Below are 19153 nucleotides of genomic sequence, written 5' to 3' on the forward strand. Positions count from 1 at the left end.
AGTCATGATCCTAGCAGCAGCGGTCGATATCAATCGCCAAATATCCGGAGAGTTAAGCATTTTTAAAATTAAATTTCCCGGGCAAATAGGCTCGCCAATAGCCTCACAAGAGAAAAGAACGTGGTTTGCATCCTCAGCGACCCCTTCACAGCTAGGACAAAACGGATCTTCTTCGTGTTTGAAACGATGAAGGTACTGTTTAAAGACTCCATGTCCGGTTAGGATCTGAGTGAGATGGAAATCTACCTCACCATGCGACCTGTGTACCCACACATCAAGATTTGGGATCAGGGTATATGTCCACCTCCCTTTCATCGAGTCATTCCACCGTTGTTGCCATGTAATCATGGAAATGCTTCGTGCCTCATCCTTCGACAATCTACTGTGCCAGATCTCTCGAAGTTCGTAGGCCAACAGATCAAGCGGCGGCATGCCTGCTATAACGCATGCAGCATCGTCCGATACAGTGCGGAAAGCACTGATTACACGTAGCGCGCTTAGCCGGTACGTACTTTTTGCGCCTGCAGCGTATGATCTCGTTCGCATAGCAGAAGCCCAGATGGGAGCTGCATACAATATTACCGAGCTGGTGACTCTTGCCAGGAGTTTACGCTTGGTGGATCGTATACTCGAGGTGTTTGCCATGAGTCGTGAGAGGGCAACAGTGACTTTAGTCGCCTTCTCATTTACCGCCCTTAGATGGTCTCTAAAAGTAATCCTGGTATCTATGATAACACCCAGGTACCGCAGGGATGACTTCGATGTAATTTCGAAACCACCGCTTGAAAACGAGAAGACTTCCCGTTTTTTCCGTGTACTGAGTAGCACAGCTTCCGTTTTTTGAACCGCCAGTTTCAGTCCGTTTTCACAGAGCCAACTGGTTACCTTATCAACAGCTGCTGAGCACCGCTCCGTGATTTCCTCTATCGTTTTCGCAACGACAACGATTGCAAGGTCATCAGCGTAGGCCACGCTTGTGCAATTCTCTGGAAGGATGACTTTTAGTACACCATCGTACATCGCATTCCACAATGCAGGACCAAGTACGGAGCCTTGCGGAACACCACAAGTAACCGTGTACTGCTTGATTCCATCGTCAGTCTGGACCTGAAGCCATCTACCACTAAAGTAGTTGTGCACCATTCTCCTGAGGTACCATGGGACCCCAAATTCATTGAGTGCTTGTGATATCTTCGACCAATTAGCTGTGTTAAAAGCGTTTTTGACATCTAGCGTCACCATCGCACAGTACTCTTTGGTACCTCCTTTCCATCGTTCTCCGCTAGTGGCCGCGCGGGCTATTTTGACAACTATGTCAATGGCGTGAAGTGTAGACTTGCCTCTTCGGAAACCGAATTGCCGCTCACTAAGTCCTCCATGGCGTTCCAGATATTCGTGCAAGCGGTTGACCATGATAGACTCAAGGGTTTTCCCGAGTTCATCCAACAAGCATATTGGTCGGTACGCTGTTGGATCCTGCGGTTGTTTTCCTGGTTTAGGAAGCAGGACCAGATCTTGCTTTTTCCAAGGGCTTGGAAAAACTCCTTCTTCCAGACATTTTGTAAACAAGTTTGCGAATACATTTGGATCAGCTTTAATTGCTGCAATGACAGCAACACTAGGAATGCCGTCTGGGCCAGGTGCCTTGTTGTTCTTCATACGCTTCATAGCAGCATTTATCTCATTGACTGTGACCTGAGGTATTGTAACCAATCGAGGTCGGGGATCAAAGAAAAACTCCCTGTCGTCCATCGAAGGAAATAGCGTAGTAACTATACGGTCAATTACCAGCGGATCCATAGGTTGGGGTGCTCTATTGCCCCGAATCGAGCACATTACCACCTTATAGGCATTCCCCCAGGGGTCAGCTTCAGCACTCTGACATAATTCCCTGAAAGAGCGCTGCTTGCTCTGCTTAATCTCCTTCTTCAAAGCCTTGCGGCATTCTACGTAGTTGTCGTGAAACTGTTGCCAATTTGCGCAGTTACGGTTTCGTTGAGCGACGCGCCTTGCTCTGATGCAGTCGCCTCTTAAACGAGCGATCTCTTCAGTCCACCAATAGGCTAGTTTTCTAGCTGGTCTACATGACGCTCGGGGCATTGCCGCGTCGCACGCTGCAATTAGTTTGGAGGTCACCGCCTGCGCCATGCTAGCAGCAGACTCTGGGTACTCCACGTTATCGCTCCAGACCAGTTTGAAGATATCCTCATCGAAGAGTCGATGTTTCCATCTACGTTTTAAGCAGACATTTCTACTACGCACTGGTGGTGTGCAGAGTTCGACGATAATTGCGCGATGATCGCTATGCAAATAGATGTCTCCAACTGACCATTTCATACTTTGTGCTATCGTGTCGTGAGCAAATGTCAAGTCGATGGCAGACCGATTCCGGCCTGCTTCGAATGTATGTTCGCCAGTGTTCAGAAGCACAACATCTAGTTGAGAGAACCATTCCATGAGCACTCTTCCTCTAGCGTTGGTGTGATTGCTACCCCAGGAAGTAGACCAAGCGTTGAAGTCGCCAGCCAGGATAAGCGGAGACTTGCCCCTGGCTTCTGTCACGATTTCGGAGAGTAGCTGCTCAAATTCCTGTAAGTCCAGACTAGGAGGAGCATAACAAGAGAACAAAAATATCTCATCTACCTTGACCCAGGTAAAAAAACGTCGGCTGACTGTAGTAGAGCATTGAAAGGCCCTGCCATTTGCGGACCATATTGCTGCTTTACCGGAGGAGTCTGAAATCCACGAGGAGTTTCCTACATCATGATATTGTTCACACAGTAGAGCTATATCCATATTTCGCTCGTAAGCCGATTGGAAAAGCAGGTCCTGTGCCGTCCTGCAGTGATTCAGATTGATTTGCACAATCCTCATTTGCGCACTTTGTCTACCGCCTTCTTGAACTCTGGACAGCGAGCGTTTCCAACAGCGTGCTTGCCTCCACATAGAATATATTTGCTGTCTTTGCTGCATGCAGCAGCAAAATGGCCTTCCTCACCACATCTTCGGCAAGACTTACTACGATCTTCCGGGAATTTACAGTTTGCAGCTATGTGACCAAAGCGCCAGCATTTTATACAGCGTTTCGGCTCCACACATTCCATGATTCGGCAGATTGACCAGCCGATGCGAATTTTCCCAGTGTTTAGCAATTTATCGGCATCTGACGCCGTGAGTTTTACAAACGCTATTTGTAAGCCCCGTTGCTTACCGCCCACCATACGGACATTGCCTTTCTCCAAGTTATTTATGCCACTTCCCAGACGAAGAGCTTCGCAAATCTCTTGTTCAGACGTGATTTCATCCAGGTCTTTGATCACCACCGTCTTGCTGTGAGTCAGTGCTGCCACACGTACTGAGTCACCAAGCACGCTAATCACTGCTGACTGAAAGCCCACCGTGTTACTTTCTGAAGCCTTTTTAAGCTCTAGCAGCAATTCATTTTTGGCGGTCCTGCGTACGCGCTTTACCGAGTTGCCAAGGTCCTTAAGCGATTTGTCCATTCTTATGGTCCTAAAGATATCCGCGTAACTTTTCTCCGCAGTAGATGCGATGATGATTGCATCTGGCTTGGACCGCAAGCGCGGCTTCTTTTTTGTTTCGACCTTTTTCTACTCCTGTGTCTTATTAATTTTTTTTATCTGAGAGTGCTTTTCGAGTTTTTTAACAGATACTGTGTGCGTGGCGGTCATCCATTATTCTTGCTATTAAGCCTTCCGCCTTTTTTTTGTATTTTCTTTGGCGTTTTTTCCCTGTTTGCCCAGCAGGAGTGTCTTGTGTAGGCGAATCGGTTTTCTGGAGTCTCCTGGCATCTATTGCTAGATTCTGGAGTCTCAACCAGGGGGAAGTTTGGGAGCAACAGTCTGACTTGACGGTTTCCCTAGCCACTTTGTCTTGGAATTCGATCGCTGCCACTTCGTAAAGAAGTTTGATGCCGTCGATCACATCTCTCATCGGTTGATGGATGGCTCTGCGCCTCTTTCCATCCGATTGCGTCTCATTTACCATTTCAATGAGAGATCAGATCTTACTTCCCAGGCTAAGGAAGGCATTTTTCGGAGTCTTTATAGACCCCCGACACATTGCTATTGCTGTCCCTTGGGGAAAGCACGTTTTAGAGACGATAGGCACAGTCCCCGGTGTGGTAACCGATGTGGTAACCGCCGTGCGCGCACCTACGTCCATGCTGTCAGCGTGATTGGGCACGCTATCAGCATCCTTCTCCTCCATAATTGTTTTTGTTGTTAATTGTTTTATTATTTCTGTATTCATTTTGTTGAGTCCCCACTCGAGTTCGTTGTCGTTCATTGAATGTGCAGTCACCTTTATGATCCCATGGTTGTCTTTGCATGCAGGGAGTTCCATGCGAGGGTTGACGTACCTCCTTATGAGAGTGTACGTTCAGAGCCGGATCAGTGCTAGTCAGGAGTATACTCAACTGAGCCTGCACCACCAAATTAACAGTGTCAGTGTTGGAGCGTTTCTCGAGGCCTGCCAGGGTTTTAACGGGACGGGGGCAAGAATGCCATTAACCCAGAAGCCATTACCTTAGAGATTCACTTCTAAGTACTCAGGTTCCAGAATGGCACCCTCACCAGCCCAAGAGTAATTAATTTCTACCAAATTCATATCTTCCAGTATGCCATAATCAGGATCTTACTGGGCTCGATCCTGATGGGTGTTTGAACCCTAAAATCATAACTATTGTAAGGGAAGAATCTGGCAGGATCGCCATGTAAGGGAAGAATCTGGCATGGATCGCCATGTAATGTTCAAATACTAGTTTGTAGGCAGGATTGCCATGTAATGTTTAAATATATGTAATATATGTATGAACAGTTATTCCTGCCTAATACGAGCATGCATCCTAATCCTATTGATGCAATCAAGAACAAGTAATGAAGCGGCTTGTTTCCGCTAGTACCTAGGCCAGTGTTACGTGGCCAGAAGGGTGTGAGAATAAAATCAATAACGCATCAGTTTGCAGTCATAAGTATATTCTAAATTTATTTAACAATATTTTGGGTATTTATACATTTTCTTAGATTCTAGCGATCTCAAGACTCCGCCTCTTTATTCCAGACAAAACCTGGAAAAGTATAACCGCAGCCAATCAAAGTGATTGCTGACCTTGCAGAATGCATTGCATAGCGACGACACTGTTTGCTCATTTAGGTCAAACGTCAAAGTTATTATTAGAGTGCATTGACAATATTGCTTGCATATGTCTTTTGCAATATAGGAAATATTACTATCGAAAATATTGTAACATGTGTTCAGCAATTGGAACAGCGTGTGGCAATATTTTCGTTGGTAATACGACACTCTTTTGTTTATGTCGTTTTGCTTATGCTTCTTGTACGGTATGCATGAAGTGCAACCGATTCATAAATCTGCTTACTATTATTATTTATGAGTAATGTTAAGTGGCTAAGAATTGAGTGAGGTAGGTCCACTACACCCTTGCCCTTGAGAAAAACTTATTACGTGAAAAATGAACGGAATAATTTTTTTTGTTTATGGTGAAGTCGTGGAATCGCTTTACATGTTTACTTTACTTATATTTTTATCATATATGTATATAGTTTAGTATATTTTATTTTTGTTTTGTCTAATATATCTTATTCGTAACATATTTATACTTTTTAATATCTAAAATAATAATTTTTTACATATGATTAATTTAAAATACATTTTTTGTTTACATTATAGACATATTCCTAAGTATTTTTTTAATTGGTTATTATGAAATTCTTTACAATTGTTTCTTATCTTAATAATGGAATTTGTTCCGTTTGTTTTTATAATTTTGTATGGTCCGTGATATGGACTCTGGTGTTTTAGTTTATTTTCATTTTTTACATACACCATATCTCCAATTTCAAAATTAGATTTGTTTATATTTTTATCATATTCTTGTTTTCTTTTTATTTTCACTGTATTTATTAATTTTCTGGCCTTTGAAATTGAATTTTTTAGCCGAATATGCAATTCGTTTGCATAATTTTCAATGTCATAGCATTTGTTTACTTTATTTATATTGTCGCTTGGTAGCGATGGTAATTTACCATATACCAGCTCATAAGGTGAATAACCAGTGTCTATGTGAGGTGTTGTGTTGTATGCAAATGTGTAATATGGTATCCATTTGTACCATTCGTAGTCGTCAGCAAAAGTAAGTAAATATTCGTTTAGTTTTCTGTGGTTTCGTTCTAGTGACCCAATTGTTTGATGATGATACGGAGTTGAAAATATTTGCTTTGTATTTAGTAATGTGCATACATTGTGCATCAGTTCATTAATAAATTCTGTCCCTCTGTCAGATTTTAATGTTTGTATGAAACCATATTTAAGAATGAGTTGTTCAACTAGCGTAGTTGCAATGGTTTTTGCATCTTTAGTTTCGATTGGATGTGCTATTACGAATTTTGATAAATCGCATTGCATCGTTAATATGTATCTGTAGCCGTTTGAGATACGAAGTGGGCCTACTGTGTCGATTGAGACTGTACTGAATGTTGAAGTTGGTGTATCTGTCACTACAAGCGGTTCTTTAATATGTTTTATTGTTTTATTCTGTGCGCATTTTGTGCAATTGTTGATAAATTCTTTAACCATTTGCCGCATATTTTTCCATATATATCTCTGTTTTAATTTTAAAATTGTCTTCCTAACACCTAAATGACCTGATATGTTGGAAGTATGGAATTCATCTATTAATTTGTATTTAAGTATCGCACTATTTATTTCTTCTGGAGCCTTATATATTAAAATTCTTATTGGCGCGCTTTCATTTTCTTTGAGCTCATTATATTTATTCTTGAATGCATTCATATTAATATTTTTAAATATATATTCTTGTTCACAAAGGGCTAGCTCCTTTATATGTGAATTGTGCATAGTACTATGTAGTTTCTCCAACATTGAATCTAGTTTCAAAGGGTCATCGCTACATGTAACTTGCACTTCATTATTAATTATTTCAATTGCAGTACTACTTTCTTTATCAATTTTAAATTTTAATTTCTTTAAATTTTTAACGTCATTGAAGGATGTGCATTTCCATATGTGAAGTTGATCAGACTTCTTTGGAGATGTATCTCTAATGCGTTCCGCGGATAATTCATTGTATTCATTTTTCTTATATATTTGCGCTTCTTTATTTTCATTATTTTTACATGCATGCTTAATTTCTTCATTCTTATTTAATTTTGCGGCCTTGCTCCTTGTTAAAATGTTAATTTTTATATTTCCTACGTCATTTTCTGTGGTAGGTATCATTGCTTTTAGTGTATCGCTATCTATTTTGATGCGTGACAGTGCATCTGCGTTTGTGTTTATTTTGCCTCGTTTATTTTCTGTCTGTTTGTCTACCTTTCCTAGTTTTAATTCTTTTATCAATTTATTGAAACGATTGTTATCATAAACATCTTGTTTTTGATATGCTGTCATAATATTGTGATCTGCTAAATTCTCTGTTATGCATTTTATTTGTTTTATATGCGCTGTATGATTGTTTACGTTCATAATCTTTATGTGGCAATTTCCTTTTGCGGGTGCTATAGAATTAGCTAGGAATACTCCTTGTTCTATTTCCTGATTTAAAATTATGCTATCTTCGTTTAGTTTCAAATTTATCGGTACTATAACTTCTGTTCTGGGCGGTATTTCTAAAATTCCATTTGATTGTAACTGTGTATCTATCGTTAGTGTATTTTCATTATCGTTGATTATTGCAGTTAATGTGAATGTCTCGTAGTCAATTTTGCATAAATGTTTGATTAGAAAATCTCTGCCTAAAATTCCATCGGTTGAAGTGGGGAAGTCATCTGTGACTAACTGGAAATTAATGCTGGTACTATCTTTGCCTATTCGAAAAGTTAGCTCAGCTGTGCCTACTGAAATGATTTCGTCTTTTGTGATACCGGTTAATTTGCTTTTGTTATTACTATTGTAGTCAAATTCATTATTGAATGGGTTTTTGCATATGGATATGTCAGCTCCTGTGTCTATTAGAAATGTCATTGGTTTGTTGAATTGTATATTGTAAATTGTGATAAAATTCGTTAAATTCTGTGTAATGACATATATCTTGTTTACATTTGAATTTTGCAAATACCCGGAGGAAGTTAATTGTTGTCCCCCGGGGTGTCTACGTTTCCCTGAAATTGTAGGAAGTTTATTTTACGACCGTTTCTGTTATATTGTGGTCCTTGTCTGTTATTATTGGGCCTGTAGTTATTATTGTTGGTTGGTCTAAAATTGTTTCGGTTGTTGTAGTTGTTTGGTCTTTGTATAGTACTATTATTGTAAAAGTTGTTATTACTGTTGTTGTTTCTAAAATTATTATTATTTGTCCTGCTGAAATTTGAATTGTTGTTATTTCTGAAAGTGTTATTGTTGGGGTACCTTCTATGGTCATTAGTGTTGTAGTTATTGCGATTATTATATCGTTTATTATTAGAGATAAACATAACCCTTGCGTTATTGTTATCATTAATTTGTTCAAGTTCTAGGGCTAGGTCTACGGCTGTGTCAAAAGATTTTGGGAGTGCAGAAAAAATAGTTTGTTTAAATTGGTCATTTAAACCATTTTTAAATACGGTTAAGCTATATTGTTCATTTAGCTGAGTGATAAGTGTTTTTTGTTCAAGTGTGGCATTAGGGCCAATTTGTGCTATTTGAAGTTTATTTAGTTCGGATATTAGATAGAGAATTTTATCTTTGTAGTTAGAAATGTTCAGATTTCTCTGCGTTAAGTTGGCTAGTTGGTTTTGTAGTTTCGGTATAGTGGTTGTTGTTTTATATTTACTTGATAACAGGTTTTTTAATTCTTCTAGTGTTGTGGGCTGTTGAATCGCAGTTATGTTTGTTCGTACTATTTGCGATAATTTTACGTAAAGTATAAAATCAATAAGTGAACTTTTGCCTATAGGCGTGAGACCATTATAAATAATTTCAATTATTTTTAAGAAGGGTTCTAGATCTCTGTGATTTCCTGAGAAGCTGGGAATAGCCTTTGTAGCTACTTCTAAATTGAAATCAGACATGGTTCTTCTTGTGTTATCAGATTCAGTGTTTGAATTTTCCGTAATGTGGGTGACTGGTGTTGGTATTGGTGTTGATATAGAATGTGGTATTGACATATCAATATTGTATTGTGATAATATTTTTATCAATTTGTCTCTTAAATGCCAGAAAATTTCTAAACCAGTTTCTTTATGTTCTTTTGAAAACTTATCGTTGTATACGTTTAGTATACTTCGTATTGATTCAAGTGTGGAGAAAAGTGTTTGTAAATGCTTGTTTACAGTGTCTTTCTTGATTTTTATAGTTTTATTTAAGCATTTATATGCTTTATTAAAATTTTCTTTTTCGACTAATATATTTTGATAAATTTTTTGCCATGTGGCCATTATATTTTCTTACTCATATTTGTACCTGTTGTCTAACAAGGTTACGTTTTAATTTTTTATAAATTTGCTTAACGATAAATGATATTATTATTATTATTACAGTTACTGATAATATCATTTCTAAATAACTTATATTTGACATATTATTGTTTGCAATATTATTATTCTTATTTTCAATTGTTTTGCCTATTTCATATCCTGTGAATATGAGTGAAATTGAAGTAAAAATTTTATTCCAAAATCCCATTTTAATAATATTAGTAGAAAAAAAATTTTTTATATATTTTTTTTTTTATTTATATTTAATTTTTAAATAATTTGTTTACATAATTAATCAATTTTAAATGTTTCTTATTTATATGATTATTTAATTTTTTACTTGTTTGGTAACTTTTACCACAGACAAAACAATTGAAATTATTCATATTTATAAAAGAAAATTTATAATAATTTTTTTTTTTATTCTAAACATACAAGATACATACATAAAAAATACAAAATATAATAGAAATATAATATGTTATTTCTGCTTATTTCTCCGCAGGTTCTTTATTTGCAGCTTGATCTCCTTCTTTTCTGCAATAGTTGTCGCCAGGTTGTACCTCTCGTACAGTTGGGCAATTTGCTTTCGCTGGCGAAATGCTTTCCCTCTTCGTCTATTAGGTTTCTTTTGTGGTGGTGGAGTGTCAGGTGTGGTAGGTTGTCTCCTTGCCTCTTGCCGCCTTTTGTATTCCTCTATAGTTATTGGTTTTGGGCCAGCCGATCGTGGTGTAGGTACATATGTTGGCTGTACTTCTTCGCGATGCGCTACTTGTTCTGGTACGTATTCTTCTGGAGTTGCCTTTGTTGCTTGCAGTATTAGCTCGTACTTATGGAAAATTGCGTGGAAGGTCGCTTCATCTATCATATCGTCTAGGATTTGTGTTGACTTCAATCAATTTAATTGATGTGATTTATGATCGATAATTATAATTATAATTGATGTAATATATAATTGATAATTATAATTTTAATTGATGTAATTTATTATTGGTCCGCTTGGCATTTAAGCCTGCAGGATCGCCATGTAAGGGAAGAATCTGGCAGGATCGCCATGTAAGGGAAGAATCTGGCATGGATCGCCATGTAATGTTCAAATACTAGTTTGTAGGCAGGATTGCCATGTAATGTTTAAATATATGTAATATATGTATGAACAGTTATTCCTGCCTAATACGAGCATGCATCCTAATCCTATTGATGCAATCAAGAACAAGTAATGAAGCGGCTTGTTTCCGCTAGTACCTAGGCCAGTGTTACGTGGCCAGAAGGGTGTGAGAATAAAATCAATAACGCATCAGTTTGCAGTCATAAGTATATTCTGAATTTATTTAACAATATTTTGGGTATTTATACATTTTCTTAGATTCTAGCGATCTCAAGACTCCGCCTCTTTATTCCAGACAAAACCTGGAAAAGTATAACCGCAGCCAATCAAAGTGATTGCTGACCTTGCAGAATGCATTGCATAGCGACGACACTGTTTGCTCATTTAGGTCAAACGTCAAAGTTATTATTAGAGTGCATTGACAATATTGCTTGCATATGTCTTTTGCAATATAGGAAATATTACTATCGAAAATATTGTAACATGTGTTCAGCAATTGGAACAGCGTGTGGCAATATTTTCGTTGGTAATACGACACTCTTTTGTTTATGTCGTTTTGCTTATGCTTCTTGTACGGTATGCATGAAGTGCAACCGATTCATAAATCTGCTTACTATTATTATTTATGAGTAATGTTAAGTGGCTAAGAATTGAGTGAGGTAGGTCCACTACACTATTATGCACTGCTTGTCTGTCTTAGCATGCATTCTTCCTCTTTCATACCTAACCTGTTAAACATGAAAGGACTCCATCGTTGTTGCATCCGCCTTTTCTTAGGACAGTGCACACGGCTGCATCCCTCGATGGTGCACAGCTGTTTAGTCACTCTCTGCGCACTTGGATGACCCTCGTTGCCATCCCGGGATGGAGGACGCTTATTTAGAGCCGGCGTCTACTCGGCTCAGCTCAGGGGCTTCTCAGGGATTTTGTGACCTTTTCAACACCCTCCGACGCCTGGCTGGATTTTAGTCGCCTCTTACGACAGGCATACCTTACCGCGGGAATATTCTAACCCCTATCCCGCAGGGGGAGTGTGGTAAGGGGTGTGCGTCCTTGATCGTACGCTCGTTGACTTTACGCGCATCCAGACACAACCTATTCTTATTTTCTTTTCTTACTAATGTCACCGGCAAACTCCAGCTGCTATTACTTTCTTCTATGACACCTAGACTCAACATTATATCTAGTTCCTCATACATTAACTTTTGAAATACAGGAGATATGGGATAGTGTCTCTGCTTAACCGGTATGTGTTCGTCTACTACTTCTATTATATGCGTTTCTACGGTTGTCCTGCGTAGTCCTAATTCACTAAATGATAGAAATTCCCTCACAACCTTATCTAATACGCGACGTTGCTTTTCACTCATCTCGAAGTGCCTATTACCTTTCTCAGACAAGTCTTCACTGTTTTCCGTTTTTTTCTCATAATCTGGATTTTTTTAAAGTTTCTTTTATTATTTCGATTTTTCACTAAATCTTCATTAAAAATTCTTTTCCTAGCTATTTCATATTCTATTTTCCGTTTTTGTAATGATTTTACGTTTGTATTATTATCATCTGCAATTAACTTTGTCGGTAATGATTCACTTCTATTCATGATTTGTATCTTTGCTCCGGGTCTTGCCTCCTGTGACTCTGGACCCCGGGTGCCATTGTCCTCAATCAGTTTCCCTCTCTCTTATTATATCTGCAATAAGATGTGTTCTTCCTACATAGGTAACATGACAAGTCGTGAAACGACGACTTGCAATTCGCATCTTTTTCAACCTTCTCATTTATGGCGTAGTAATCTCCTGGCATTCCGCTTGAGTAACATAAGTACATGTGGAAATGGGATGGACATATACTACCTGCCTCGTAGCTTTTTGTAGTGTGCTTCTCATATTGATGGTTCTCATTTCTACCTCCGAATGGATTTAGCCTTGTATTCCTATGATGCAACTGACCATGCCTTTGATTGCCGTTTTGCTGTTGTTGTTGCGTATCAAAAGCTTCTAGATCCCATCGTGCCTGGTCATTTACTTCAGCCTTATCTATTTCTTCATTTACGATCTCACTAATCTGCCTACCTCGAAGTTTATTCTCCCTTAACATTTTCTCGGCCCTAATACATTCCATTTTCAATTCTGCTAGTGATAGAAATGTTGCTGCGAATAATAGACTAGCTATTCCTGGCTTAACGTTATTTTTTATAATTGACGCCAAGTCTGCTTCAGGAATTTTCTTTTTATGGTCATTTCTTTATTCGAACCGTCGAACTTCAAATGCCACCGTTCTATGATCTTTGGATACTATTTTTTTCAAAATCTTTCTCAACTTGGGTTATTTTCCCTATTTTTGGCCTTCTATTTGTGCCTGAACTAACTAATTGAGCCCGCTCACGTGCTTGTGCAGTTTTGTCAGGTACTACTTCTAAATCGGTTACTTGTGCTGATTTAGTAACTTTTCGTATTTTGGCCCTAGTTCCGGTACTACTTGCTAACATGTCTACTGACTCTTCTGCTGATTTGGGCTCCATAAGAACTATTTGCCACTCTCACTTAAATTTCTTGCTATCTACTAAACTTACTCGTTTATTACAATTAAAAAAAACAAACTCCGTATGTTCACCTAAGGTGATTGAATATTTAACCTTCTTAAATAATTGCAAAAAAAAAAATTCAAACAAAATAAAAAAACTTTCTTATATAAAATTTTAATATTACTAATTTAATAATTATTCAATAAAAAAAATAATAATAATAAAAGAAAATATATGACAGATAAATATAATTTAAATTTGGCGTTGATTGGTGGATTTTCAGTGCCTTTGTTTAGGGAAAAATAGAAATCATTGTTATATAGGTGTAATGTTGTCGGACGGGACGATTTCCAATTGTCCATCTCTTACTCTCAACATCCCAAACATGCAATTAGTATCACGCCTCAATTTAATACCGATCCCTAATAGAAAATGTATGCGTGATACCAATTAACAGTAAGCCTCACAAACCTATCGAAAAATTCTATTGTTTGGTAGCATTAACTGTTTCATTCGTACTTGTTCTGACCCATACTTCATTCACTCATATCTGCGTCCTAGTATTTACTCACACAATAGGTATGTTACCTCAAACAGAACTCTACTTGAATCTCTGTTGTAGCAATCATTCACTCAACTATTGCCTCACACTATACTTATTCAGATTTAGTTTGTAGCATAAAAAAACTCTAGTTGCTGAATAACACACACGATATTTCATACCTATTATCTCAAATCACAACTCTTATCATACTCTATTATAGCTATAGGTTTAAAAAAACAACAATTTTGACCAAAGACTCCTGCCTCAAACTTAATCCCACCGAAATTTTAAAGTCGTAGCAGAAATCTGCGCTAATTACACTTACTACCGCAAACACAACTGTTTTACTTTCAGTCTGTGTCATAGCCATTAGTGTATTTCACAAAAAAAACCCCACCTACTACCTCAAACTAAACTCCTCCGGAGTTTTAAGTCGTAGCCGTAGGTTACTAAATTCTAAAACAAAAAAAATATTTATGCCTACTACCTCACATAAACTCTAACTAAATTTTATGGTAGCTGCAAGCAAAACAGAAAAAAAAACAAACAAACAATTTACTAATTATTCTCTAACTCTGTCATCTTGTCTGTCTGCCAAGCTATATCTTGTTTGCACACCTTGATGTAGGTCATGGCTTCCTTCTCCATTGGAAATTACAAGTCCTAAGTTTATTCACCTTAATGCAAACATCTTTTTCATTTTGCATAAGATTCCAATAAAAATTATATTATTTGTTTTTGCCTAACACCATTGCTAATTGTTCGCACAAATTTTAAAAATAATAAAAAAACAGCTTTTGTAAACAAAAACAAAATTCGCACAAAAAAATTACTTGTGCTCTGCCAAAAATCAAACAAAAAAAAAACAAGAAAACAAATACCTGCAATTAATGCAACAACAATTGCAAGGTATTCAATTCTCCACTGGAATATCATTTTGGATAAATTGTGCATATTGAGAATTGATCACATTTTTACGTTTAGTTTCCGGGCTTCTTTACACGCGACGCGAGTATCAATTTTAATGTTTTCGTGTTTTTTTTTCTATTTTATGTAAAAAAGGTTTTTAATAAAATTAAATTTGTGCAAACCTAAACGTGTGTTTTTTTTGTTTTATTTTTTTTTTTACGTTAAAATAAAAAAATATATATATATATATATCTAAATAATATCCTTATTTCCACTTCAATAATGGAATTTCAATGGTGTTGGAACTCACTTGAAAGACCAACGAAAACAAATAAAAAATTTTAAAACTTCTTAAAACCTTCTCTGTTTTTATAGTTATATGTGTGTTACATTATTATAGATTGTATAGACATATCTATAATATTATTATTTTATTATTCATTAAGTCTTTTAATTCGGTCCTGTCTTCGTATTAGTGTCTTCGTATTAGTCTTGTCGTTGGGCGCCATTTGTTGTGTCCGGTCTTCGGTGGGCGAAGTAACCTTGAAGTGAACGTGGAGCGGTGACATGATGTCCGCGGTTGATGCTGAGCGTGAGAATAACCACCCCCAAAACCGGCGAGCATACGGGCTGGCCACCATGTCACCGCTCCACGTTCACTTCAAGGTTACTTCGCCCACCGAAGACCGGACACAACATATCCATCCAAATAGTGTGTTTTGAGCCATTGGAGAGTTGTCTGACCCTTTAATTAATCCTTCTTTAAACACTTCTGGTAACACGTCCGACCCGATTAACAATTGTATTTCCTGTGCTTCAGCATACCAAGGATCTGCTAACTGCAATCCATCGATATGCGACCATTTTCCTGGCGTGAATTCTGCATTTGGCATTTTTGATGTGATTTTTGGTGACACTATTGCTTCGATATGACAGCTCTTATTCTTATCATGCATAGATTGAATTTCTAATGAGCATTTGGCTATAATGCTTGTTGTTTGCCCATTGATACCTTTTACATGAGTTTGATAATTGGTCAATGGTGCTCTGATTGATCTTGCTAATTTTTCTGCTATTATACAAGATTAAGATTCTTGATCAAGAAGCGCTCGTATCGGATTAAGTTGTTTTTTAGTCCTTATAATTACCATTGCTGTTGCTAGTAAAACAGTTTTTTCCTTTTGGATGTTGTACAACGCTGCCACTTCGGTCTCCTTAGTGTTCTTCAGTATTGGCATCTTCTGTTTATTTATGTTATTTGTGAATGTTGGTTTGCCTTTAACTTGTTCATGCCTAAGATGATGGTGTTTTTTGTCGCAAATTGTACAATTTTTTTTATTCAAGCACAACTTACTAAAATGCCCACTCTGAAGGCAATGAAAACATAATTTGGCGCTCATAATCTTTTCACGCCGTTCCGGCATCTTCATATTTAGAAATTTTGAATATCAAATTAATTGATGGTTGCCTCCAATCCTCTAACTCTGCTCTCAATAAACTCGTATAAGCTGTTCAATTTTGGTGTTTGTGTTGATGCTCCTCTTGAATATTGGTATAATTTTCTGGTTTCACCATCTAATTTTGGAAGTAGTATCTGTATTATTAGTGGACCCCAACTTAACGTGTCCACATTTAAATTACGTATACCATATAACACTTCTCTAGAAGCATCCATTAATGTTTTTAAATCCTGTGCATTTTCATTTCTTATTACTCTGAGCGACAGTAACTTATTAAAAAGATTGTCCACAAGTATTGCTGGATTGTTGTGTCTTTGTTTCACCAGTTCAACTGCCGCTGTATAATTGTTCGCTGTTATTGTTAAATGATTAAACTGTAATGTTTCAATACTTTTCGTTAAGTCTATTGTCTCTTTGATCTGCAACAGACTTGTACTTAAGATTGCTAAACGTTTGTTCGTAATATCACATGGCTCGGTGATGGTGACTTCATCATTGATACTTGTGTCTTGATTCCTTGATGACCGAGCTTCCTCTTGCTCTCTTTGCCTTAGTAGTTTCAATTCATTATTATATCGATTCTCGATTTCATTCCGTCTTTGTTGTAACTGGCCAAAGTAATTTTTTGTGATATATTCATGATCAGGCTTCAAATTTTTGATCAGATTATCATTATTGTCTTCAAAGGCGTCCCATTTCTGACTCAAATTTTCCAATTGCGTCTCAAAATACTGCCTTGAGTATCTTGTGGTAGAATCCTTTTTAAAATTATCCAGATCCTCTGGACCTCACCTTCAATTTCCTTTTGTTGTTGGATAGCTTGGTCTATCTCTTCGTTCTTTGTATTTGTTGAAAGCTTCGGTACGCTTCTGCTCGTTTCACTTCGATGGTACGTTTGTATTCACTTCACTCTGATGTTAAAAGCCTCGGTACGCTTGTATTTATTTCACTCCGATGTTAAAAGCCTCGGTTGGCTTGTATTCACTCCGATGTTTAAGCGCCTCGGTACGTTTGTATTTACTTCACTCCGATGTTAAAAGCCTCAGTACGCTTGTATTTACTTCACTCCGATGTTAAAAGCCTCGGTACGCTTGTATTTACTTCACTCCAAAGTTAAAAGCCTCAGTACGCTTGTATTTACTTCACTCCGATGTTAAAAGCCTCGGTACGCTTGTATTTACTTCACTCCGTTGTTTAAAAGCCTCGGTACGCTTGTATTTACTTCACTACGATATTAAAAGCCTCGGTACACTTGTATTTACTTCACTCCGATGTTTAAAAGCCTCGGTACGCTTGTATTTACTTCACTCCAACGTTAAAAGCGTCGGTACGCTTGTATATAATTCACTCCGATGTTAAAAGCCTCGGTACGCTTGTACTTGATTCAATCTTAGACTTAAGTCTCTTAGTTTGGTATATTTGAAACTCTTACCACTAGTGGGGAAAATTTCAAATATCTGGCTCGAAGGACCAAAACGAACAACGATGTTCACTAACAAACTATAAGTTCCTTACCACTGGTGGGGGGAACAATATACGAATGCGGAGATATTGATTGTAAGTCAATAACTGATTTTATTTACAATAAATTGGTCTTTTATACAAATTAAAATGCAATAATAATTGCAAGATATACAATATTTACTTAAATTAATTTATTATTTAATTCGCACAGATTGCTTACTAAGCAACCTATGCGTGCGCTTAACTTATGGCCTAATTCATACTATTTTGTTGATTCGTCAACCAAAAAATTAAGCAACAGGTATGAGCCATTAACTCATGACCTAGTTGTTAGTTTTTTTGTTGATTCATCAACAATAGCGTTTACACTAAAGTTTCATTTCATATTGTTGCGTGTTGGTTTGGAGAACTACGTTTTAAATTTTCGTTTTTATTATAGATTAATTTCTGTTTATTAGCGATGGCAATTTCACTAGCTATTTTTGTTATATTTGTTTCAATTTTTCATTTTTCTAAAGGTTTGGTTAAAGAATGATCTATTATTTTAGTGTCATCTATGTTTAGTGTTTGTAGCTATTTAGGCCATTTTCACTTATTAGAGAGTGCCGACGTGCAACGCTTTCGCTATCGCTCCTACAGTAGATTTACAATAAAATTACAGTTGGTTTATTTTATTATATTTTAATTATTTAAAATTTCATATATATAAATAAATAAATTTATTTTTGTTTGAATACGCGTCCTTTCGCATTTTAATAAATTTAGTTATATAGCATTAGTTATTATTTAGCTATATAATTACACAATCACACGATTTTGTAAATTATAACTGGTTTAATTTTTTGACTGTTTCCAACACTTTTTATTTTAAGCTTTAGAGCTTTATTTGCTGCCTTTTTCAGCTGTTTTTAAATACATGTGAATTTGAGACCACTAAACAAATTCGAAAACAAAGCAATTCTGCAAAAATTCACTTATTTTTACATAAGAACAATATAATTATATTAAAATATTTTTGTTGATGTTAAGTCGGGCACTGTTATTTTTATAAATTTTGTAAAGAGTCACTATCTCGATTATTTGTGATAAGTTTATGTTACTTTCTGCTTTATAAACTTACAACAAAAACATCAAAATACGCGGTCATATTTTTTGCGCGCGCACCTTAACGCTTCTCCCCGTAAATTGGTGAAAACAAATTTCTTATTGTTGTACGCATTGCAATCAAAATCAATAAAAAGAAATGCATCACATAAAAAATGCGTGCACAATATTTTTCATAACAAACAAGAAAAATAGTTACAACAAATTTACTTACCTTTTACTAGCGGCAAAAAACTAATCAAAACATAGTTTAGATTACAGGGTCATCCATTAAAAAAAAATAATTGTATTTACATACAGAAATTAATTAAATAAAAAATATATTAAATTTACAGGGTCATTCATTGAAGAAAATATGGGTTTTAACAGAAGCATTGTGTATGAAAAAGCAAATACAATTAATTTCACACACGCAAAAATTTGTATGTTGATTTAATTCACAAAAATTAGACTAAAATAATACAAGTAATTTCACGAAGCCAGTAACAGCGCGCACACCTCGCTAGTATCCAAGTAAGAAAAAGCAAAAAATGAAGTCAAAAATTATTGCTTGCCAGATGTTAAAATGCCACTCTCAAAATCACT

At 36.6% G+C, this 19153-nt stretch overlaps 1 protein-coding gene across 1 annotated transcript; it reads right to left on the reverse strand.

Annotated features, from left to right (window-relative positions):
- Window positions 1-2870: 2870 nt before the first annotated feature.
- Window positions 2871-3503, reverse strand: LOC119665549 (cellular nucleic acid-binding protein-like). Its single transcript, XM_038074776.1, has one exon. The coding sequence runs from the start codon at window positions 3501-3503 to the stop codon at window positions 2871-2873; it is 633 nt and encodes a 210-aa protein (XP_037930704.1).
- Window positions 3504-19153: the final 15650 nt, after the last annotated feature.

This window comes from Teleopsis dalmanni, chromosome 1 (assembly GCF_002237135.1).
Source record: "Teleopsis dalmanni isolate 2A chromosome 1, ASM223713v2, whole genome shotgun sequence".
Classification (NCBI taxonomy): Eukaryota; Metazoa; Arthropoda; class Insecta; order Diptera; family Diopsidae; genus Teleopsis; species Teleopsis dalmanni.